This window comes from Heteronotia binoei, chromosome 1 (genome assembly GCF_032191835.1).
Source record: "Heteronotia binoei isolate CCM8104 ecotype False Entrance Well chromosome 1, APGP_CSIRO_Hbin_v1, whole genome shotgun sequence".
Classification (NCBI taxonomy): Eukaryota; Metazoa; Chordata; class Lepidosauria; order Squamata; family Gekkonidae; genus Heteronotia; species Heteronotia binoei.
The window spans coordinates 262,999,977-263,024,252 of NC_083223.1; the positions used below are offsets into that span (position 1 = coordinate 262,999,977).

The 24,276-nt window shown below is 48.3% G+C and overlaps 1 protein-coding gene across 1 annotated transcript; it reads right to left on the minus strand.

Moving 5' to 3' along the window:
• Window positions 1-6,095: 6,095 nt before the first annotated feature.
• Window positions 6,096-19,222, minus strand: TOMM40L (translocase of outer mitochondrial membrane 40 like). The gene is made up of 9 exons (XM_060257185.1): window positions 18,530-19,222; window positions 16,476-16,543; window positions 13,627-13,719; window positions 12,086-12,187; window positions 10,932-11,037; window positions 9,221-9,343; window positions 8,203-8,279; window positions 8,009-8,111; window positions 6,096-6,842 (listed from the first exon to the last, which is right to left on the minus strand). Exons 1-9 carry the CDS (start codon window positions 18,633-18,635, stop codon window positions 6,703-6,705), a joined length of 918 nt encoding a protein of 305 aa, XP_060113168.1. The 5' UTR covers window positions 18,636-19,222; the 3' UTR covers window positions 6,096-6,702.
• Between the last annotated feature and the right edge of the window lie 5,054 nt (window positions 19,223-24,276).

Genomic DNA, 24,276 nt, shown 5'->3' on the forward strand with positions numbered 1-24,276 from the left:
TGGAGCCAGGATCAAGGCTGTGACAAGCATAATTAAACTCCAAAGGGAGTTCTGGCCCTCACATTTAAAGGGACGGCACACCTTTTCAATTCCTTCCTTCCATAGGAAATAATGAAGGATAGGGGCGCCTTCTTTTGGGGCTCATAGAATTGGACCCCCTGGTCCAATCTTTTTGAAACTTGGGGGGTATTTTGAGGAGAGGCACTAGATACTATACTGAAAATTTGGTGCCTCTACCCCAAAAAACAGCCCCCCCACAGCCCCAGATACCCGCAGATCAATTCTCCATGATTTTCTATGGGAATAAATCTCCATAGGGAATAATAGAGTTCCCAGCAGACATTTCTCTCCCCCCCCCTCCCCCGCTTTCTGACGACCCTGAAGCGGGGGGAGGGTCTCCAAACCGGGGGATCCCCTGCCCCCACCTGGGGATTGGCAACTCTACCAACGACTTAACAGCCATTAGAATTATCTTTTTAGAAATGACGTAAGGCCGTCATTCCTACAAAAGCACAGATTTGAACTTAGGCCCCAGGATATCCTAAGCCTGGGGTTCACCACTTTGGTGAGCTTATATAGGATAACCAGGGCTTTTTCTGTAGCAGGAACTCCTTTGCATATTAGGCCATGCCCCACTGATGTAGCCAATCTTACGAGAGCTTACAGTAGGCCCTGTAAGAAGAGCCCTGTAAGCTCTTGGGAGGATTGGCTACATCAGGGGGGAGTAGCCTCATATGCAAAGTAGTTCCTGCTACAAAAAAGCCCCGAGGATAACAGTACCAATGTTCATTTTTTTTAAAAAAAATGGGATTAAAGTCCAGTAAGCACCTAAGAATTCCACAAGATTTTCAGCCAGGAGCTTCTGAAAGTTGAGCTTCTTTCGTCAGATACAAGAACAAATATTCTTAAAAACTAAAAGCACATACCCAGGGCTGGTTTTGTAGCAGGATCTCCTTTGCATATTAGGCCACACCTCCCTGATGTAGCCAATCCTCCTGGAGTTTACAATAGGCCCTGTAAGCTCTCAGAGGATTGGCTACATCAGGGATGTGTGGTTTAATATGCAAAGGAGTTCCTGCTACAAAAAGAGCCCTGCATATCCCTAAAATCTTGTTGGTTTCTAAGGTGCTGCTCAATTCAAATTTAGCTGTTCTACAAAAACTTTGTTGGTCTCCAAGATGCTATTAAGACTCAGATCTAGCTGTTCTGATGCAAGCTAACATCTGGAACTAAAAGAAATTAAACTCCCAGACTGCTTTCTGTATGGAAGGTACCTAATGCGGACTGAGCACATAACTGCCAGGCTTGAGGGGGCGGAATATCTCCTGTTTGCATGGAAAGACCTCCACTTTTACTCCTCCCACATCAGTTTGTCCTCCAACAGGGGTGCAAACAGCTGGGTTGCTCCAAGCACCCGACTCCTTATCCCCTCAGCCTCAGAACTGAAGTAAATTCTTGTCAGTGGGGTTTAGCACAGACCTGCAGGCCTCAGTGAACGGAACCAGTTGGCCAGGACAGCGTTGCTAAGCAACCATGAACTCAGCTCCCCCATGCAACTGAGGACAAGGCCGAACATCCATCTATTATCCGACCCATCAAATTTCCTTTGCGCTGGCAATCATCAGTAATTTTTTTCAACTCGTGCGTTGATACTGTTCCAGTTCAGCACAGAGAGCCATTTTCTTTACATTCTGGAACAACTGGGGACTTGCTGTTAGGGCTGGGAGATCTCCTAGAGTTACAACGAATCTCCAGACTACAAAGATCAGTTCCTCTGAAGCAGGGTGACCTAACTGTGGCTCAGGAGCCACATGTGGCTCTTTCACACATATTGCGTGGCTCTCACAGCTCCTGCCACCCCATTGGCAAGCTTGGGGACTGCATTTAAAGTTGTCTTCTTTCCACCTCTCTCTTCCTCCATCTATTTGCCTTCCTTCCTTCTGGCTGTCAAACATCTGACACTCAAGTCGCACAGCTCTCAAACATCTGACGTTTATTCTACATGGCTATTAAGGGCTCTTGGAGGGTGGGTTCAATTAGCATTATACCCTGCTGATGTGCTTCCCTTCCCCAAGTCCTATCTCCAAATCTCCAGGAATTCCCCAGGCAGCAGTTGGCAACCCTACTCGCTATGGTAATTTGAAGGATGTATCAGAAGAGGAGGAAATGAGTTTTCACCACCACAGCACTTTAAACGATAAATTAAAAAGCTGGTTTTATTTTTCCACTCCTGCAGCATCTCTCTTTCTGTTGCAGACACACCTGAAATCCTTCCCTACCCCCTTACTAGTCCTCTATTTTAACACTATCATCTATGCTTCAAAGCAACGGAAGCCATATGAGAGAGGTCTACAAGATTATGCATGGGACAGAGAAGGTAGAGAAAGAAGGACTTTTCTCCCTTTCTCACAATACAAGAACTCATGGGCATTCAATGAAATTGCTGAGCAGTCAGCTTAGAACAGATTAAAGGAAATACTTCTTCACCCTAAGGGTGATTAACACATAGAATTCACAGCCACAGGAGTTAGTGACAGCTACAAGCATAGACAGCTTCAAGAGGGGATTGGATAAAAGCATAACATAAGCCATGTTGGATCAGGTCAATGGCCCATCCAATCCAACACTCTGTGTCACAAAGTGGCCCCAAAAACCAGGCGCCATCAGGAGGTCCATCAGTGGGGCCAGGACACTAGAAGTCTTCCCACTGTGCCCCCCCCCACAAGCGCCAAGAACACAGAACATCACTACCCAAGACAGAGTTCCAATACACTGGGGCTAATAGCCACTGATAGACCTCTGCTCCAAATGTTTATCCAACCCTCTCTTGAAGCTGGCTATACTTGCAGCCACCACCACCTCCTGTGCCAGTGAATTGCATGTATTAATCACCCTTTGGGTGAAGAAGTACTTCCTTTTATCAGTTCTAACTCGACTGCTCAGCAATTTCATTGAATGTCCATGAGTTCTTATATTGTGAAAAAGGGAGAAAAGTACTTCTTTCTCTATCCCATGCATATTCTTGTAAACCTTTATCATGTCAACCCTCAGTCGATGTTTCTCCAAGCTAAAGAGCCCCAAGCGTTTTAACCTTTCTTCATAGGGAAAGTGTTCCAGTCCATCAATCATTCTAGTTGCCCTTTTCTGCACTTTTTCCAATGCTACAATATCTTTTTTGAGGTGCAGTGACCAGAATTGTATACAGTATTCCAAATGAGGCTACACCATTGATTTGTACAGGGGCATTATGATACAACATCTGGAGCAGAGGTCCATCAGTAGCTATAAGCCACAGGGTATTGATGGAACTCTGTCTGAGGCAGTAATCTCGGTGATTGAGGGGACAACAGTGGGAGGGCTTCTAGTGTGGACCTCCTGATGGCACCTTTTTTGTTGGCCACTGTGTGACACAGTTTTGGACTGGATGGGCCACTGGCCTGATCCAACACGGCTTCTCTTATGTTCAAGTGGCATGTTTATTTTGCACATTTTAAAGCCAGGGATCACGGACCATGTGTCTGCTGCTACAACATCACCAGCAATATACAAGGTTTTTTCTTCATTTGTAGGACTTCCTGAAGTCCAATGCAGGTGTGACTGCAGTTCCCAAACTGATGTGGCTGCAACTGGACTGCTGCTTCCATCCACTTTCAAGAGAAGCCACGGACAAACAGAAGCGTGGAGCTGTGCTTGATCCTTTGGAGATAGACAGAGCAGTGCCAAATTCAAATTGTATCCCTTGGTGAGCTGCCTGAGGAAGGATTCACTCTGAAAGCAGCAGCCCACTTGCAGCCACCCAGTATGGGAACCGCAATCATCTGCATTGGACTTCAGGAAGTCCTACAAATGAAGAAAAAACATTGTATACTGAAAAATGGACTGTAAAATAAGTCTAAATTAATACGTGAAAAATACTGTGGTTTAAAACTTCGTTTTTGATATATGCATTAAGTTAAAGCTCTCACGGAGCATTCTAAGTTGGGTGGGAAGTCAGAAACCGATTCGCAGCTGGAAAAGAACATATATGAACATATGAAGCTGCCTTATACTGAATCAGACCCTTGGTCCATCAAAGTCAGTATTGTCTTCTCAGACTGGCAGCGGCTCTCCAGGGTCTCAAGCTGAGGTTTTTCACACCTATTTGCCTGGACCCTTTTTTGGAGATTCCGGGGATTGAACCTGGGACCTTCTGCTTCCCAAGCAGATGCTCTACCACTGAGCCACCGTCCCTCCCGATTCCAATTCTCCAGTCCAACGCCACCAGGAAGCCTCGCTTCCTCCCAAAGTGGGAAATGAGAAAATTATTCCAGCCAATCCCCATCCCTGATCAGCAGGGAGTCCTCTTCTGATCACGTCCGTGCAAAGCTGAGATATAAATATATGAACATATGAAGCTGCCTTATACTGAATCAGACCCTCGGTCCATAGACTGGCAACGGCTCTCCAGCGTCTCAAGCTGAGGGTTTTTTTACACCTACTTGCCTGGATCCTTTTTCGTTGTAGATGCCGGGGATTGAACCTGGGACCTTCTGCTTACCAAGCAGATGCTCTACCACTGAGCCACCGTCAATACAGTCTGCTGGCTACAGAGCAGAAAAGGACTCCCAACCAGGGCGTTTTTTGGTAGCAGGAACTCCTTTGCATATCGGTGGAATTGGCTCCCAGAGGATATCAGAGCTTTGTGGGACCTTTTGCCCTCTTCCACAAAGCCTGCGAGACGACGACGCTATTTTAGCTCGTGTATGGCAGTTAATTATTAACTAGAATGAACTGAAATGACTGCCATTGCCGAGGACATTGGATCTGATGTTTTAAGACTACTGAATGCCGTCTATGTGTGTTCAGCTACAGCCTGCAGCCACAGGGGGGCCTGTGGGGGCACCCCCCCCCCCCAACTTCCAGGGGGCCTCCAGTGCACAGTCTGCTTTTTTCATTTTCTTTTTGCCATGGCTGAGCCGGCAAAGTGTCAACAGTGGCAGCCAGAGCTAGGAGAGCTGAGCAGGGCACAGGGCACTGTGGCAGCAAAAGCAGCAGGTGGAGAGAAGGGAGGTGGAGGAAGCCACGTGGAATGGGCTGGGGCTGGGGGGGACTAATGGAGCTCCTGGCTGCAAAGTGCCAGGGCAGGAGAGAGGGAGGGTAGAGGGAAATCTCCCAGCTAGCATACAAGGTGCAGTCTTAAGTTTTAAGGTTGGCTGCCTCAATTTGGCCACATTCTGAGCCTCCAGCTTTTGCCCATTCCCCAGAAAGCTTCTGAGAAGTGGCAAGCCCCTCAGTGGATGGGAAAGGGTGCCCCCCGACTTTTTAAAAAGCCCCGCCAAATCTGGGCCACGGCGCTGATTTAGCTGCTGTGTTATTTAATTGCATAGAAATTAGCACCTGAATGTTGTAGTAATGTTTTTATTGTTGTTTTACTACGAATTGTTGTTTTATTACAATCCGCAAGCCGCTCTGAGCCGGCCTCGGCAGGGAGGGTGGGACATAAATCGAATAAGCCTAAACCTATCAGGCCACACACCCCTGATGTAGCCAATCCTCCTGGAGCTTACAGTAGGCCCTGTACGCTCTTGGGAGGACTGGCAACTTCAGGAGTGCGTGGCCTAATATGCAAAGGAGTTCCTGCTACAAAAAAAAGCTCTGCTCCCAGCCAATCCCCTTCTCTATTGGCAGGGAGTCTTCTTTCAACTGCCACCCTGCAGAGCTTGGATGCAGCCCTCCCTCTTGCAGAAAGGCACAAAATGGCCACCAATAGCCCAACAGCCTGGTGACAAATCAGCTGTCCAGCACCCAGGACGTAAGTGGAACCGGTGAGGATTCAAGCTTCCTTAGTTTTAAGCTAAGATTTGCCAAAACACCAGCATAGCCAAATTTCATAGCGTTTTCAGCGTTACCACATTCGGTCCCGAGATACATGAGAAGCAAGGAAGTGCCTCTGATAGCATACCTTGGGCCTCACCAGAACAGAGGTGCTGCCAGCCCGAAAATTTGGAGGGGTGGGCAGGAGTCGAGCGCACAAGCTATTTCCACGTGTTCGAAAACTACCGCTGGTGAAAACCGCTTTTGGCAAGGTTTACAAAATGACTGCCAGTGAGACGTCCTTCGTGAAGGGGAGGAGTGGACTCCAGTATGATTTTAATCAGGCTCCAAGTCATCATACACAGAATCGGCAACCGTTTCAACAGTCAGGGGAAAGGGGGGGTACACAGCACCCACAAGCCAATTGTAGGGTGCCAGGATGGGAGATAAACAGCCTCTCTCCCAATTGCCGAGCCCTGGCACCGGTCCAACATAGAAACAACATCCACTCCATGAGGTCGGCATCCACCGAACTGCAGCGAACGAAGGCAGGAAGGCTACCATCCATAAGGTGGGGGGGACAACGGGGTTCTGCCACCCACCACACCCCTGCCACAAAATCAGTACCTCGTGGATCGGGATGAGGGCAAACCACGACCGCTTTTGGACATCTCTCCAAGCAACTGCCGGCTTTCCACAGGCCCATCAGAGAGCCCTATTCCGGCAGGGCTCTGGAGCAAAGGCTCTGAGAGGGAGGGCATCGCAAGCCCTGAATTACCACCCCCTGCGCCAAGTCCGTGGTGGACCAGCCCATCGCCCTCACATGCAGCCGGGCCGACCGTACCACACAGTTTCGCAAAACATTAAACCCGGCAGCATCTCCCTCAGCTGAGAAGAGTCCCAGAGCTCTCAGCCCACGATGACGCTGAAGCCGCAGTGGAACCGATTCTTCCAGTGGTTGAGGAAGGTGCCCAAGGCCAGGGTGACGGGCAGAGGCGGCAGCTTCTTCTCCAGAACGGCCCCCACGCACCAGTTACTATCCAAGAAGCCTCAAGAAGAAAAGAACCATTAAAGCAGGTCAGGAGACTCTCCAGCCTTCTAAAGAAAAGCCCTGTATATTTGTATTTTTATTAACTATAAAATGCAGTAGCCATAAATCAGCGATCACCAATGATATGGCGACATCAATTCCAGCATGCACCGAAAGTGATATCATTGTGTTGCTGGTGAAATGGGATGCCCGGGAATTTAGGCCAAATAATGTGTTAAAGACAGACGTCTACCAGAGAATTCCTGCCCAAACACCAGAGCATCATGCACTGCCAACAGCACAATGACATAACTTCTGGTGAGCGCAGGAAGTGTCATTGCTGTGATGGCAGCTGAGGCTGTCCCCTCACTGCCAGCAAGTCCCCCCTATTGGTTGCCTAAATGTACCTGGTAGCCCCGCACCAAGCCTTATCCCCCCCAGACTTACATATTCCACCTCCAGCAGATATTTAAACAAGCCAGGAGATTACCACAAAAACAAGGAGCCCCCCCCCACCAGTCATATATAAACAGCACACTAGCATCCAGATCAGGCAGTGTGTGAAGACTGACAAACTAGAAAGTGCAGTCTTGTTGGAATTCACTGCCACAGGAGGAGGTGGTGGCAGCTACAAGCATAGACAGCTTCAAGAGGGGATTGGATAACATCTGGAGCAGAGGTCCATCAGTGGCTCTTAGCCACAGCGTATTGTTGGAGCTCTCTGTCTGGGGCAGTGATGCTCCGTATTCTTGGTGCTGGGGGGAGCACAGTAGGAGCGCTTCTAGTGTCCTGGCCCCACTGGCGGACCTCCTGATGGCACCTGGGTTTTTTGGCCACTGTGTGACACAGAGTGTTGGACTGGATGGGCCATTGGCCTGACCCAACATGGCTTCTCTTACGTTCTTATGGCCACTGTGTGACACAGAGTGTTGGACTGGATGGGCCATTGGCCTAACCCAACATGGCTTCTCTTACGTTCTTATGGCCACTGTGTGACACAGAGTGTTGGACTGGATGGGCCATTGGCCTGACCCAACATGGCTTCTCTTATGTTCTTATGGCCACTGTGTGACACAGACTGTTGGACTGGATGGGCCACTGGCCTGATCCAACATGGCTTCTCTTACGTTCTTAAGGAAGTATCAAGGGCAAACCCCCTACTTTGTAACCTGACTCTCAGCTCACCTCTGAACACCATGTTGGCTTGAGGAAGGGTCAGCTGATAACCAAAAGCAAAGCTAGTTTCCTGCAGCCGGGTGTTGGCTTCAAATTCTACCCCAACCTGAATCTGCAAGAAGGAAAAAAAAAACTGAGGTAAAAATACGAGGGACAGGCATTTGATCCCAGGGATTTGGGGAGGGGATTCATTTTTGCCTCACCTGGTCGTTGGCTCGGTGGTAATAGCTGGCATGAGCCCCACCATAGCCGAGGTTAAGCGTGGCTACCCATTTGAGAGCTACAGAAGGGAGAAGAAAGGGGGGGAATATAAGGTGTGTATACGTTGGGGTATTATTGAGCCTACGGAGAGTGCGGATGCAGCAGTTGGAGTTGAACAAGCATCTGAGATACAAGCCTTGTGCCATGGCTTTGAGTGACCGTGGACAAGCCGCCACCACTCAGCCTAGCCTACCTCACAGGGTTGGTCTGAGGATAAAATAAAGATGGGGGAATCATGAACACCACACCCCTACCTCCTGGGAGAAAGGGCAGGATAAAGTTTACTAGATACAGGGCTTTTTTTGTAGCAAGAACTCCTTTGCATATTAGGCCACACCCCCTGATGTAGCCAATCTTCCTGGAGCTTACAGTGGGCCCTGTACTAAGAGCCCTGCAAGCTCTTGGAGGATTGACTACATCAGGGGGGTGTAACCTAATATGCCAAGGAGTTCCTGCTACAAAAAAAGCCCTGATTAGATATGTGAGATTTAGACAGGGACAGGGATATATAGGTTTCCCCCCACCAGGAAAAAAAATAGGCAGAAGATTCTCTCGGACAGCAACACACCAGACTGGAATTCATTTAAAATTAACTGTTTAATTTTGCAAGCTCAAAGACAAGTTATACATTCAAGGATTTTAAAAAATTCTAATGAGAATGAGATCTTCCGGGACTTTACTACAACAGATTGGAGGGGGGGTATGACATTTTGAATGCTTGCTCATGTAAAAACTCTTCCAGCACATAACAAAAACTTAAGTTTTCTTAAACAAAGACTTCTGTTCCAGCTGGCTGCATGTGGAGGAGTGGGGAATCAAACTCAGTTCTCCCAGATAAAGAGCCCACGCACTTAACCATTACGCCAAACTGGCTCTCACTACACCAACCTGGATACAAAGGGAGTGTGGGGAGGGACCCTTCTCAACTTTGGACCCCAAAGCTTTATCACAGGAACCCACCTGTATACTTCCCAGCCAGTGTGACGATGGCGCCCTCTTCGCCTGGCCGCCGGTGGTATACCATTTCACCCCCTAGAACCAACCGTGAAGTAATGCTCTGCAAGAAGTGCGCAACGACAATAACTGCAGGGAAGGAAACACAGTGTCTGCTGTTCAGTAAGGAGACAGAACTCTTCCCCACCCTTTTAATAGTTAATTTGTGTTCGAAAAAGTGACTTCACAGCATCACTTCCAGTCACATAACAGGAAGTGACATCATATGCTGCCAGGACACTCAAGCGTAAGAGTCCCCAACCTTTTTTTAAGCCTGTGGGCACCTTTGGAACTCTGACAAAGGGTTTTTGGGAACTCTGACAAAGGGTTTTCGGTGCAACTACAAAATGGCTGCCGCAAAAGGAAGCGCCAATGACAAAATGGCTGCTGCAGGAGGTAGTCACACAGAGGAAACTCAAGTCCAGGGAAGAAAAGGGATACTCTAAAAGGAAATAAAAGTGAGAGAAAATAAAACTAATCCCATGGTGGCAGCTGCAAAACATTTTATTCCGCCCAGCCCATCAGATTTTTAGTAGCCAATCAGAAGCCAACATGGGCCTACCCACTTTCTGAAAGCAGCTGGTCAGTGCCAGGTAAGCTGTCAGCAGGCACTAATAATAATAAGGCACCTTGTTGGAGGGCCTTGCTCTAGCAAGTTTTGGGGGGTTGCTAGAGAGTCCCAGCAACACGTGACATCACTTCCAGTTCCATGACCGGAAGTGACATCATGTGACACTGTGCAATGCCCAAGCCTGCCCCCCGAAGCACCCAAGGGTTGCCAGCCCTTGATGACTGGGACAAGACACCAGAGCTGCTCTTTAGTGATGGCCCCCAAGACTGCTCAGAGGTTATGATCCCCCCCTGCTCACCCCGAGATGTCTTTGCTGTCCATTACACAGTAGCTGAAGGGGATTCCGGAGCTCCCCCACCCACATGAGTCAGTTAAGCTGCTTTGGAGGCGTGATTCTCCATCCTCCTCTAAGCCACACAGATGTTACGGTGATCCATCCCATTTCAGAAGCAGTTGCTAGGTTACTTATCGCCTGTCCTGTTCGTTGCAACAGTTGCTAGGTTACCCAGGGGCAGGGATGCAGACCCTTTTTATGGGGTTACAGAACTCCCTACGCCCTCTAATGGTGGCTGGGGGGAATCGCGGGACCTGAGGTTCCGTTACCACCACCCTCCAAGGGAAGCAATGCAGGCCTCTCCCCCCACTCTACAGCACAAGCAAACAAGTGACAGCACTCTAGCTTTTTTGAGGGTTTCGGTTGCCAAGTTACACGCAGCGTGGGCTTTCCAGTCTGCACTTCCAGCCAAGGACGCTGATGCTCTTGTTTGCACCACAGAGCAAAATCCCGGCCGTATCTTGCAGTAATTACATGAGACTAGCACCCCCACGTCCAGCAGCGTCCCTGCCGAAAACCAGTGTCACTCCCTTGCCAGCAGGCTGAGAAAGTCTGGCACGCAGTCACAAAGATAGCGAAGAAGCAACCATCAGCAGAGCTCTCACACATGATGGGGGCTAGGAAAGACACACCGATGCGTTCCAAAGTCCCCAACGGCAGAAGCGAAGCAGGAGAGCTTCCCTGCCGTACCCACCCATGTCGGTCCTGCCTTGGACAACCATGAACTGGAGAAGCAAGGGAAAGATGGGACCGTTTCCCATGGCGGCACTCACCCGACTCGCTGATCAAATCCGGGTTGCCCAATGTCAGGGTGGCTGTGTAGTCATCGCCCCGGTACTCTGTATCGAACTGCCAAGTCATAAATTTGGACTGCTGTGTCTGGAATGGACAGAGAGAAGGGAGAGGTCGCGGCTTGAGAAGGAGGTAAGATTTGAACCAATTCCTGGCTGGTTCACCCCAAGAACGTAAGAGAAGCCTTGTTGGAGCAGGCCAATGGCCCACCCAGTCCAACACTCTGTGTCACACAGTGGCCATAAGAACATAAGAGAAGCCTTGTTGGAGCAGGCCAATGGCCCACCCAGTCCAACACTTTCTGTCACAGTGGCCAAAAAACCCAAGTGCCATCAGGAGGTTCACCAGTGCGGGCAGAACTCCAGAAGGACTCCCATGTGCCAAGAGTACAGAGCATCACTGCCCCAGACACAGAGTCACAACGATAAGCTGTGGCTAATAGCCACTGATGGACCTCTGCTCCGTATGCTTATCCAATCCCCTCTTGAAGCTGTCCATGCTTATAGCCACCGCCGCCTCCTGTGGCAGTGAATTACCTCTTACCTGCTACTTTTTCTTAGTCACTGATGGCTTGCCAAGAGAAGAATATGAACATATGAACCTGTCCTATTCTGAATCAAACCCCTGGGTCTATCAAAGTCAGTACTACCTGCTCAGACTGGCAGCGGCTCTACAGGGTCCCTGGAAGAAGTCTTCCACATCACCTCCAACCTGATTCTTTTAATAAAACTTTGTTGGTCTTAAAGGTGCTACTGGACTCCAACTTTGTTCTGTTTTTAAACTGGGGATGTTGGAGATTGAACCTGGGACCTTCTGCATGCCAAGCAAATGCTCTACCTCCGAGCCACGGCCCTTCTCCAAATGCAGTTGAACTGTCAGACCGGCAAGACCCTGCTTTGGGAGTAGGGCTGCCAACTCTGGGTTGGAGAATTCCTGGAGATTGGAGGTTGGAGCCTGGGGAGGGCAGGCTTATAACACCATGGAGTCCACCCTCCAAAGCAGCCGTTTCCTGTTGTCTGAAGACCAGAAGAAATGAGGAGAGATCTCCAGGGCAACCCTGGAGATCGACAGCCCTACTTGGGAGCTGCTCCCCTCCATGCCCACCCACCCAAGCCAGGCCACACGTGGCGCTTACCTGGAAGACAGCCTTTGTCCGGATCCGCTCTGCCAACAGGAGAAGCGCCTGAGCGTTGAGACTTCCAGTCGTGTCAATATCCCCAATGAGGGTTGGAAAGGCCTAGATGAGAAGCAGGAAGACAGGCAGAATGAACTGGGAATCGGAGGCCAGGCTGAGCAGCAGTTGATGACTTAGAATGACCCTTTTAGGAAGCTAATAGTGCTCGCGTCCTGTATCATCTTAGAAGCTACTGTTCCACCACTGATAGAGGGAGTAAACAGCTTGGTATAGGGGCAATACAAAAAACACTGCGGTATAGGGACTAACAATGTTTAGTAAAACTTTTAAAGAGTCATGTAGATCAGGGGTTCCTCGCCCCAGGGCCGCGGACTGCTACCAGTCCGCAGCCTGTTTCCAACCGGGCCGCACCTCACCGCCCGTTCCCCCGCGCAGCCTCGCTGTCCGCCCTCCACAGCGCCTCCTCTTCCCCCCATTTTCACCATTTAAAGGCCGGAGAAGAGTCCGTGAAGTGCTTCCCAGGCCGACCCCCCCCATCCTGCTGATCACTGGGGAAAACCGCAGCAGTAAGTGACAAGGGCAGAGCCGCTCTTTCAGCAGGTCGCTCGCCACGGCTGCCGCAGTTTTCCCGGCTGCTCAGGTGATTGGCGGCAGGGGGGTCAGCCTCGGAAGTGCTTCACGGCCCCTTCCCCGGTCTTTAAATGGTGAAAACGGGGGGCGGCGAGGCTGCGCAGGGGGGGGCAGAGGAGGGAGGAGGAAAATGGGGGGGGGAGGAGGAGGTGCCGCAGGGGGTGGGTGGGGGGGAAGCCGAATTGGGTGCCCCCACCCTGCCAGCCTTGGGGCCACATGGGCTGGCCCTTGGGGCCAAAAAGGTTGGGGGCCACTGAGGTAGATCTATTGTATACATTATAAAGAAGTACAACTTTACAGCATTACAAGAAAGGTCCATCCAATGAGCACCTAGACAGAAGCTCATTTCGTCAATGACTTCCTCAGGAAGGTTCCTATTCCCTTTAAGGTTATCAACCTCTTGTTACAATTCACTGTTATTGCCTTCCGCAGCATCTTTACTTTCTTTTGACTGCCTCCCAGTTTATAGGTGGACACCACCATCAATTTACCATAACCCAAGACCGGTACAATGTGCCCAAACACAAAAATATGCACAGAGCTGATAACTGCCCTCTACGTTGATTAAAGACGAAAATGAAACTTTAATTTTCTAAATATGGTGGTTGTTGGCTTTTACTCCAGCACCAGTTAAAGATTAAAGCACTAGGATGCATGTAAAAGATTAAAAGTGACCTCAAGATAACAACTAAGCAGCCAGGTCCTTCCAGAAACCCCAACCCACATCCGAGACTTTAACCATTAAACCGATACCAGCTGAAGCTCAACTGACAGGGCAAAGGCACCTAAAAGAGATTCAAAGTCAACACCTACCTGCTGCAGACATTTGCACCCAGTATGAAATAAACTTATTCCAAATTCCCACTTCAACCTCTTCCCCTGCACCACCAATAAAGCAATGGTTCACTCACCTCTGTGGGACTGGTCTGCTGATCCCCAACATATGTGGCATTTATGTGGTAATTTGACGGCCCGATTGTGCTCATGTGGATTGTGTGGGACACCTGGAGGGAGATGGAAGCAAAACATGGGAGAAGATGCAGCCCCTTCCCAGGAAAAAAGGATAATTTTTCAACTGAGCTGCGGGGCTAGAACAGATAAAAGGAAGTACTTCTTCCCCCAAAGAGATAAAAGGAAGTACTTCTTCCCCCGAACACATGGAATTTACTGCCACAGAAGGTGGTGCTTGGGGCTCTTTAGCTTGGAAAAATGTCAACTGAGAGGTCAACATGTCAACATGACAGAGGTTTATAAGGTTATGCATGGGATAGAGAAGGTAGAGAAAGAAGGACTTTTCTCCCTTTCTCACAATACAAGAACTCCTGGGCACTCCATGAAATTGCTGAGCAGTCAGGTTAGAACTGATAAAAGGAAGTCCTTCACCCAAAGGGTGATTAACACATAGAATTCACTACCACAGGAGGTGGCAGTGGCTGCAAGCATAGACAGCTTCAAAAGGAGATTGGATAAACATCTTGAGCCAAGGTCCATCAGTGGCCATTAGCCACAAGGTACAGATGGAACTCTGTCTGGGGCAGTGATGCTCTGTATTCTTGGTGCTTTGGTGGGGAGGCAACAGTGGGAGGGCTTCTAGTGTCTTGGCCCCACTAGTGGACCTACTGACGACACCTGTTTTTTTTTTGGCCACTGTGTGACACAGAGTGTTGGACTGGATGGGCCATTGGCCTGATCCAACATGGCTTCTCTTATGTTCTTACGGCCACTGTGTGACACAGAGTGTTGGACCGGATGGGCCATTGGCCTGATCCAACATGGCTTCTCTTATGTTCTTACGGCCACTGTGTGACACAGAGTGTTGGACTGGATGGGCCATTGGCCTGATCCAACATGGCTTCTCTTATGTTCTTAAATAACAATTTGAGAAAGGTGTTGGAAGCTAAGCAGTGTCGGCTGTGGTTAGTCCTTGTATGGGAGACCACCAAGCAAGTCCAGGGTTACTGCATAGAGGCAGGCCATGGCAACCCAACTATCAGATCTCAGAAGCTAAGCAGGGTTCCCCCTGATCAGTACTTGGATGGGAAACCACCAAGGAATTCTAAGGTTGATGGATAGAAGCAGCCAATGGCAAACTACTTCTGGTGGTCTCCAGCCCTGCAAAATCTACGGGGCTACCATAAATTGAACGCAACTCAACATCCCTTTCCACCACTGCCACCATTCACAAGACCAAAAAACCCTGACTATCACATCGGAATTTGTAGATTCAGGGCCTTTTGGAGTCGGGTACAGAAGAGGCCAAGAGCACCAACTTCTACAGAGAGCCAGTTTGGTGTGGTGGTTAAGTGTGAGGACTCTTATCTGGGAGAACCGGGTTTGATTCCCCACTCCTCCACTTGCACCTGCTGGAATGGCCTCGGGTCAGCCATAGCTCTGGCAGAGGTTGTCCTTGAAAGGGCAGCTGCTGTGAGAGCCCTCTCCAGCCCCACCCACCTCACAGGGTGTCTGTTGTGGGGGAGGAAGGGAAAGGAGATTGTGAGCCGCTCTGAGACTCTTCGGAGTGGAGGGCGGGATATAAATCCAATATCTTCTTCTACACAGTTTATCTCTCGTTCTGCCCGTACTGGCTGAAGCCGAATGAAGCAGCACAGGGCACGGAGGTGGGCAAGACCCCAGAGACAGCAGAAACCTCTTTGCCGGACCAGGCAGGAAGGGTTGCATCAGTACTCAGTTCTCATGGCCCTTTCTTACACACCCAGGGAAATGCCGATCACCAATTTGGGATCAGGCAGCAATTTAGAACCATAGAGGCACAGGAGTTGGAAGGGGCCATACAGGCCGTCTAGTCCAACCTGTCCTCCAAGCCAGTTTGGACAGGGATTCTGGGGGTTTTCTGCCATCTTTTGGGCATAGAAGGGAGTAGTCACCATGGGAGTGGGGAGAGGTAATTGTAAATTTCCTGTATTGTGCAGGGGGTTGGTCTATATGACCCCAGAGGTGCCTTCCACCCAGTGTTCCCTCTAAGCTGAGTTCGTGTGAGCTAACTCACAATTTTTCAGCCTCACACATTTTTGTCTTAGCTCAGGAAAAATGGCCCCAGAGCAAGCTAATTTATGCAATAGCCAAATCACTCGCTCACAACCTTAACGCCAGCACTCACAAAGCGGAATTTTTGCTCACAAGACTCTGCAGCTTAGAGGGAACATCCCAACTCTATGAATTTAAGCTAAACTAGTTTCCTTTCTCTCCAAGTAATTATGACATACATTACAGGAATACAGGAATGCAGAAAACCAAACTGTCCATTGTAGTTGCCAACCTCCAAGTAAAGGTTGGGGATCTCCTGGAATTACAGCTTATCTCCAAAGTACATAAATGGCTTATTATTTATTTAAAACATTTATTCCACTTCCCATGGAGAAAATGGCTGCTATGGAAGGTGGACTTTATGGCCTTATACCCTACCAAGCCCACACCCCCAAAGCTCCACCCCCAAATTGCCAGGTATTTTCAAACCCAGAGATGGCAACTCTAATTAATGTTCACTGTTTTGCACTCCCCCCCCCCAATAACCAGGCCATACCAAAGCCCAACAGATCAGCCAATTTCTCCACAACATTGGGTGGAATTCTAGCAGGAGCTCCTTTGCATGTCAGGCCACACCCCCTGATGTAGCCAATCCTCCAAGAGCTTTGTAAGCTCTAGCAGAAGCTCCTGCTGGAATTCCACCCCCGCACAACATGGTTACAAAAACTGGCCCCCTAACCCACCCAGGATTAAGAAGAATAACAAAAGCACCAACCTGAAAATGGCTGCTGAGGGCTTTATTAATGATCAGCTTGACGCCTTCCATCTGCTGAGGGAAGACTTCTAGAAAGGGGGGGGGGGGAGAAGAGAAGCAGCCACATTAAATTTAACCACAAAAGCAAAGGACTATCATCATTTACATGGGTCATCCCTTGCAAAATTTGGGTTTTGTTGTTGCTGAAGTCAGACTATATTATATATAAAATAAATAAGGACTCTCCCTGTCCCTTTTGACAGACAGGAATAAAGGCAGCAAAAAGACAAATGTTTCTTTTAAATTAACATGAGGACTAGAAACTTAGGTTTTTAATCAAAGCATATCTTGTTGCGGGGGGGATCTCTCATTGGGCAGCATATTTTCTGCTCTTTCACACAGGACACAAAGCTCAGGGTGCCTTTAACCGCTACCCAAAAAGCAGAAAGTTAACAAGAAAAGCTTCCCCCCCCCCCACCCCCAACCTGTCAACACATTGATGTGGAAAGTGTACCCACCGGGCAGCTTTTCAGATTACAGGCCTCTATTTCAGCCTTTTCTAATGAAGACAGAGGTGGGGAACAGGATAGGAGCAGTCAGCATTTTTACCCTCCTTTTTTAAAAAAAGATGGAGAGTTGACAGCTTGATTGAGACCATCCAGTAAGATCAACAAAAAGGCCAGATTTTAATCCAGAACCAATGCAGCAAAACTGTTAGAATGAATTTGCAAAGGCTGAACCCCTCTCCCACATTTGGTGTTCATGTGCATACCCCCCCCCTCCCAAAAAAAGAAGAAGTTTCAACTGTGGTTGAACATCCACCTTCACATCCAACCATACAGGGAAGATGAATTACAGTCATAACCCAAGCCGTATTTCATAATTCATTTTATATCCTGTCCTGTCAATTGCACTGACAGCACTCTCAGGGGTGTCGAACTCATTTGTTATGAGGGCCAATGTGACATAAATGAGACCCTGTCAGGCCAGGTCGTGTCGGGCTGGGCCATGTGTATGCATTTTAAGATTAGGTAGCAGAGATATAAACTTTTTAAAGGACACAGACAAACAAGACTAAAGAGTTTTTAAAAAAACTTAAAACACTAGCGCTTATTAAAGATGCTTTTTTTGTATTTCTCCCATGGGATCCAGGAAACTTGGCAAGGGAAGCTCTGGCTCTTTCCTTCCTTCCCCAGGTGACCAGGAGGGGGAGAAGCCTCAACCAATGGAGAAAACAGAGGTTTTGCTCTGTAGCTCCCGTGCGATGAAGCAAGCTGAGATGCAGAAGGAAGCAAGAGAGAAAGAGAAGGAAGCAGATGACAGCCAGTTGCTCCGGGGCCTGATTCGGCCCCCAGGTTACATGTTTGACACCCCTGCTCCTCCTACATTCAGTTGGGTGGCTGCGTTGGTCTGAAGCAACAGAACAGAGTTTAAGCCCAGTAGCACCTTTAACACCAACAAAGGTTAATCCTGGGTTAATTCTGTTCATGTACAAAAGCTCATACCTAGAATTAAACTGTGTTGGTCTTAAAGATGCCACTGGACTCAAACTTTGTTCTAGCACTCTATGTAATCCACCTTGAGTCGCAGTGAAAAAGACGGACTACAGATGACAATTAATGCATTCAATAAGCTCTTGTGCAGGATCAGCAACTGGCAAGCAACCCTTGCGTCAAACCCTGCCCTGGAGTAACCAACCCAAAGCAAGAGGGAGGGAGGAAAGCAAACAAGGATCTCCAGCAACCCACTTTGGACAGGTGCAACAGCGACCTGCCCCCGCCCAGCAGATTAAGAGTTGCTAACCGACCCCAGATGCTCAGTTGTAGAAAGGAAAGCACATAAGCCCAGTGTTGCCCCTAAACTGAGTTAGTGTGAGCTAGCTCACAGATTTTTAGCCTCCAGCTCACACGTTTTTGTCTTAGCTCAGGAAGGATGACCCCCTAGAGCACAATAATTTATGCAGCAGCTCACCACTTTAATGCCAGTAGTTCACAATTTTAATAGCAGTAGCTCACAAAGTAGAATTTTTGCTCACAAGACTCTGCAGCCTAGAGGGAACATCGCACAAGACTTACCTTTGCATTTTCTGTGCAGCTCATCGAAACTCCCCGGATTAGCCAGCGGCTCCTCGCGGCGGGGGCCCCTCCGCGGGACGGGCGCGGGGTAAAGCACGTTCCCCATGGCCTCGATCCGACCCTGCCCCTCCGCTTTCAGCTCATGTGGGGGGGGGGCTCAACCCCTCCCCGCACTACCTCGTCCCTTTTCCCTTCGTTGCAACTTAAGCGAAAAACGTCCCAGTGAAACCCAGGAGCCGGCACCACCGCATCTCACGGAGATAGGAGCCCGCCCCGACGACCCTCATGTCCCTTTCTCCCCCAGAGAAGCCCCCTTGCACAAAAGCAACCGCTTATAGCTTCAAAAAACCCAAAAAATTCCTGCAGCATATGGCATCTTTGAACATCTTTTGTGTGCAAAGGAACAAGCTGACTTCTCCGCAGGGCAATCTCTCTACGCATCCTTTTGACACCCAAGGCAAGACTAAATTGACAGGGTGCAGGAAATGCGTGCATAGGAAGGGGGAACTCTCTGGGAATTGGACACCTCAACTAGGCAACCCTACAAGACCAGCACCCCAGTCCTGGCAAAGCAACCTGCAAGGGACAAGAGAGCTGCCCCCCAGCAAGCAGGCTGGAGTCCACTGCATGACCACTCTACGATCTTGATGGGGGCAGCCATCTTATTCCCCCCACGCCCCAAGCTACCCTCCCTGTTTTCCCCGGAAATGACTTTTAACAAGGAACCCTCTCTCCCCATATCCGCCCTTCCGCGGCCATATTTGAAAAGGGCAAGCGCTCCATTTCCCCACCCTCTCCTGCCTTTGTATCAAAGGAAGCGAACCAGCTGGAATGCGGGGCTGCTCTGCGATTGGATAATAATGTGGCCACCGCTTTCCTCCCCTGGGCGTTCTAAAAGTTGCCGCCCACGTTCCAAAGAGGAGGAGCCGCGCTGTGATTGGATAGCAACCTTGCGAGAGCTGGGCTTAGTCTGGGTGATGTAGCAAAGGCGCCTCCAGCCCCCCGTATTTACCGGTATTTATTTTTATTTTTTTTAACACATTTTTATTATTTTAATTTAGAATAAAAAACAAAAACAAAAAACCAAAACATTCCTTACAGAGATAAGACATACAGAAACAGTGCAAAAACTTAAATATAAATAAATTCTCTCTCTCTCTCGGCCTGGCTTCGCGAACGAAATTATACCTATACAAAACCTTGACACCTGTTACATACTAGCAACATATTTAAAGAACAAATTAGTACAGAATGTAATCCAGATATTTAGTTGGAATAGATGAGCTGGAAGACGGATTTTCATTTATGTATGCAAGGAACCCAAACCATTTTTCAACAAAGGTATCTGCTAATAATGGATTTTCAAATTTCAATATGCAGGATGCCAACTTATCATAAATCAAGAGACCCCAGACTTTATCAAACCATTGATGAATATTAGGAGCTTTATCAGATTTCCAACATTGTGCCACCTTGATCTTAGCCACCATTAAGAAAATAGAAAATAGTTCTAATTTCAACTTAGAACACAGTTTCTTATTCCATATATTCAGCAGAATCAACTCCGGCTCTAGAGGGATAACACAACCTATTATTTTCGTAACAATCTTTAGCACAGATTTCCAAAATACTTTTATTTTAGGGCAATCCCACCAACAATGTTTGAACGTGCCTATTTCTCCACACCCTTTCCAACAACATGGGTTTGGGATTAGTTTGCTACAAAACATAGTCCGTATTTATTTTTTAATGCTTCAAAATCTCGGGGTGCCTCCAGGTGGGGCTTCCAGGTGGTACAATGCCCATAGAGTCCACTCTTCAAAGCAGCCATTTTCTTCAGGGGAGCTGATCTCTGCCAGCTGCAGATCAGTTGTAAAAGCGGGAGATCTCCAGGTGGGGCCTGGCAACCCCAAATGAGACTGGACTAGCTTGGGCCACCCAGATCAGGGTACATATCACATAACATCTGTTAATATAGAACATGCACACACAACAGGGTGTTTCTCATGTCCCAGACAGATTCCTAGGACAGGATGATATCAATTTTTGCATTCAAATGCGCATTGATGCTTATGTGCTTTTGAACTACCTGCCTGTCTCTTGGAAAGGAACCGATGGTCAGCAAAAAAGTACCGTCTGTGCCCTTACTACATCCAGAAGACTTGTATTGCAATATCGGAAGGATTAAAAGCCCACTTCTGTTGTTGAATAGTGAGTTTGATGCAGCGGAGTTCAACACTGGACGTGCTTTATTGCTGCTACATACTAAAAGACAACATGGTGGGGCCAAGATATACGTATTCCTGCAATAGAAACACACACACACACCCCGGTTTCCATACCAAATCACAGCTGTCAAGTCTCGTGCCAAGATTGCTCATAGGTTACTGCTCCGAGTTCAAATCTATCAGCATCTACAGCGTTTCCTGCGGTTGCCTGGATGCCCACAAGGCTACCACGAAGCAGTAAATTCAGTACATGACATCCGGTAAATCAAGGCTCTTAGAACTCTTATCGATACCTGAGCACATGGCATAAAGATGACAATTGCACATGGACTTATTCTTAGATATTTCAGAACTCTCGATAGAAACTTATGTGTAGCTCTGACCCCACTGTGATTAAAGTGTTGGACTAGGCTCTTGGAAATCCAGGTTCAAATCCACCCTTGTGCCATGGCAGTTCGTGGGGGGTGGGTACTTTGGGCTAGTCATAGACTCTCAGCCTAACCTACCTTGCAGAGTGGGGAGGATAAAACGGAGGAGGAGGAGGAGAATGATGTAAGAATGATGCCAATTTCTTTTGGGTCCCCATTGGAGTGAAAGGCAGAATATACATGAAGTAAATAAATAGGTAAAGTAAATCAATAGGTAACCCTGTGCAAGCACCAGTCAATTCTGACTCTGGGATGACATCACATCCTGACGTTTTCATGGCAGACTTTTTACGGAGTGGTTTGCTATCGCTTTCCCCAGTCATCTACACTTTCCCCCCAGCAAACTGGGCACTCATTTTACTGACCTTGGAAGGATGGAAGGCTGAGTCAACCGTGAGCCAGCTACCTGAACCCAGCTTCCACCGGGATTGAACTCAGGTCGTGAACAGAGCTTGGACTGCAGTACTGCAGCTTACCACTCTGCGCCACGGGGCTCTTACAAGTAAAGTCCTATGAAGAAAGGTTGAAGGAGCTGGGCATGTTTAGCTTGGAGAGGAGGCGGCTAAGAGGTGATATGATCACCATCTTCAAGTACTTGAAGGGCTGTCATATAGAGGATGGTGTGGAATTGTTTTCTGTGGCCCCAGAAGGTAGGACCAGAATCAACGGGTTGAAATTAAATCAAAAGAGATTCCGGCTCAACATTAGGAAGAACTTCCTGACCGTTAGAGCGGTTCCTCAGTGGAACAGGCTTCCTTGGGAGGTGGTGGGCTCTCCTTCCTTGGTGGTTTTTAAATAGAGGCTGGATGGCCATCTGACAGCAATGAAGATCCTGTGAATTTGGAGGGAGGTATTTGTGGGTCTCCTGCATTGTGCAGGGGGTTGGACTAGATGACCCTGGAGGTCCCTTCCAACTCTTATGATCTATAAAACTGTAACATGCAGTTTCCCTTCCCACAATACAAGAAATAGTCCACCCACTGAAGTGGGTAGCACACCCAAAGATAAACAATTTTCTTCCAACACAATGCTTACTTTAACAGGGTTGCCAACCTCCAGGTGGGGCCTGGAGATCTCCTGCTTTTACAACTGATCTCCAGCTGGCAGAGATCAGTTCCCCTGAAGAAAATGGCTGCTTTGAAGAGTGGACTCAATGAAGATCCTGTGAATTTAGCGGGAGGTGTTTGTGAGTTTCCTGCATTGTGCAGGGGGTTGGACTAGATGACCCTGGAGGTCCCTTCCAGCTCTGTGATTCTAGGAAATAAATACATGTATTTATATATATTTTCTTTTAAAATACTTTATTCAGTTGCTATATTTCAAGTTTTTTCCCTCTCTCTCTCTCTGTGAAGGATTTTTTGTTTTTAATGACTGGATCTGTTGGTTTCTGTGGCTGGCTTACGTGCACGTACTTGTGCCGGATCATTTCTTTCTTAGAAACAATCAAGTGGACCCAAAGCTTTCTGATGATTTCAGGTGGGGAGGGGGCAGGAGCGGGGAGGGGAGGGGAGAGGTACCAAATGTCCTGCCTTGTCCAAATATTGTGGAAGCCACGATTACATAAGTAAACCTTTTGAACTCCACCCGCCCACTGGCTGTCCAAACACAACGGCATGTGATGCAAAATCCCAACGTCTAGAGTTACCAGGTGTCCTCTTTTTAGAGGCCATGTTCTATTTTGGGGGTGTCTGTCCCTTATTATTTGGCCTAAATAAATCAATTAAAATCGTCGAACAAAGTAGGAGTCCAGTAGCGCCTTTGACAAAGCTCTACGTTGAGATGCTCCTTTCACTTTGTCTAATTGCATATTTTGCTTCTTACTTTTCGTTAATTTTTATTCTATTGTTATGATGCTTTTTGATTAAATAAAGTTTATTTTTAATTTTTTTTTTTAAATGGGAAAGTTTTACTCGGAATGTAAGCTTTTGTGCTGGGGAAGGCAATGGCAAACCACCCCATAAAAAGTCTGTCGCGAAAAGGTCGTGATGCGACGTCACCCCAGAGTCGGAAACGACTGGTGCTTGCACAGGTGACTACCTTTAAGCTTTTGTGCACACTTCAGACCATGGAATGAGGTACAGTGAGCAGAGCTACATATAGCTGGCGGGCAGTGGTTAAACATGTGAAATAAAGTGGTTAAACATGTGAAACAAAGTTAGAAAGAATCCAATGGCAAAATAGTGAAGTTAACAAATTAAAAGAACATTTGGTCTGGTCAGCTTTGGCATGGGAAAACAACAAAGGCAGAATTGGAGAACGATGGCGAGGGTGTCACATGGCAATAAATGCAGTCTGTGGATTGCTCTATTGCTCCTCCAGTCCGGTTTAAACTGAGAACATGTCATTCTTATGTTTCCTTCCAGGTGACATCGTCATGCCATCTGCGCTTTGCGCACAAGAGAGGAGTCCCCTGCTGTAGCAGCGGAGGGACTTAGCAACTCTGAATCAGGTCCCCCGGAGAAAATGGCTGCTTTGGAGGGGGGCTCTGTGGCATTGTACCCCACTGAGGTCCCTGTCCTCCCCAGGCTCCATCCCCCAGTCTCCAGGAGGTTCCCAAACTCGATCTGGCAACCCTAATCCCCACCCCTTGCCTAGGGTTGCCAGGTCCAATTCAAGAAATATCTGGAGACTTTGGGGGGTGGAGCCAGGAGCAAGGTTGTGACAAGCATAATGGAACTCCAAAGGGAGTTCTGGCCATCACATTTAAAGGGACCGCACACTTTTTAAATGCCTTCCCTCCGTTGGAAATAATGAAGGACAGGGGCACCTTCTTTTGGGGCTCATAGAATTGGTCCCCCTGGTCCAATCCTTTTGAAACATGGAGTGTATTTTCAGGAGAGGCACTGGATGTTATGCTGAAAATTTGGTGCCTCTAACTCAGAAAAACAGCCCCCCCCCCACCGAGCCCCACATACCCGCAGATCAAGTCTCCATTATACCCTATGGAATCGGTCTCCATAGGGAATAATGAAGCGCCCAGCAGACATTTCCCTCCCCTCCCCTCCCCTGCTTTCTGATGACTCTGAAACAGGGGGAGGGCCTCCAAACTAGGGGATCTTTAACCCTTGAGTTTGCCCTCTCCTGACGAGTG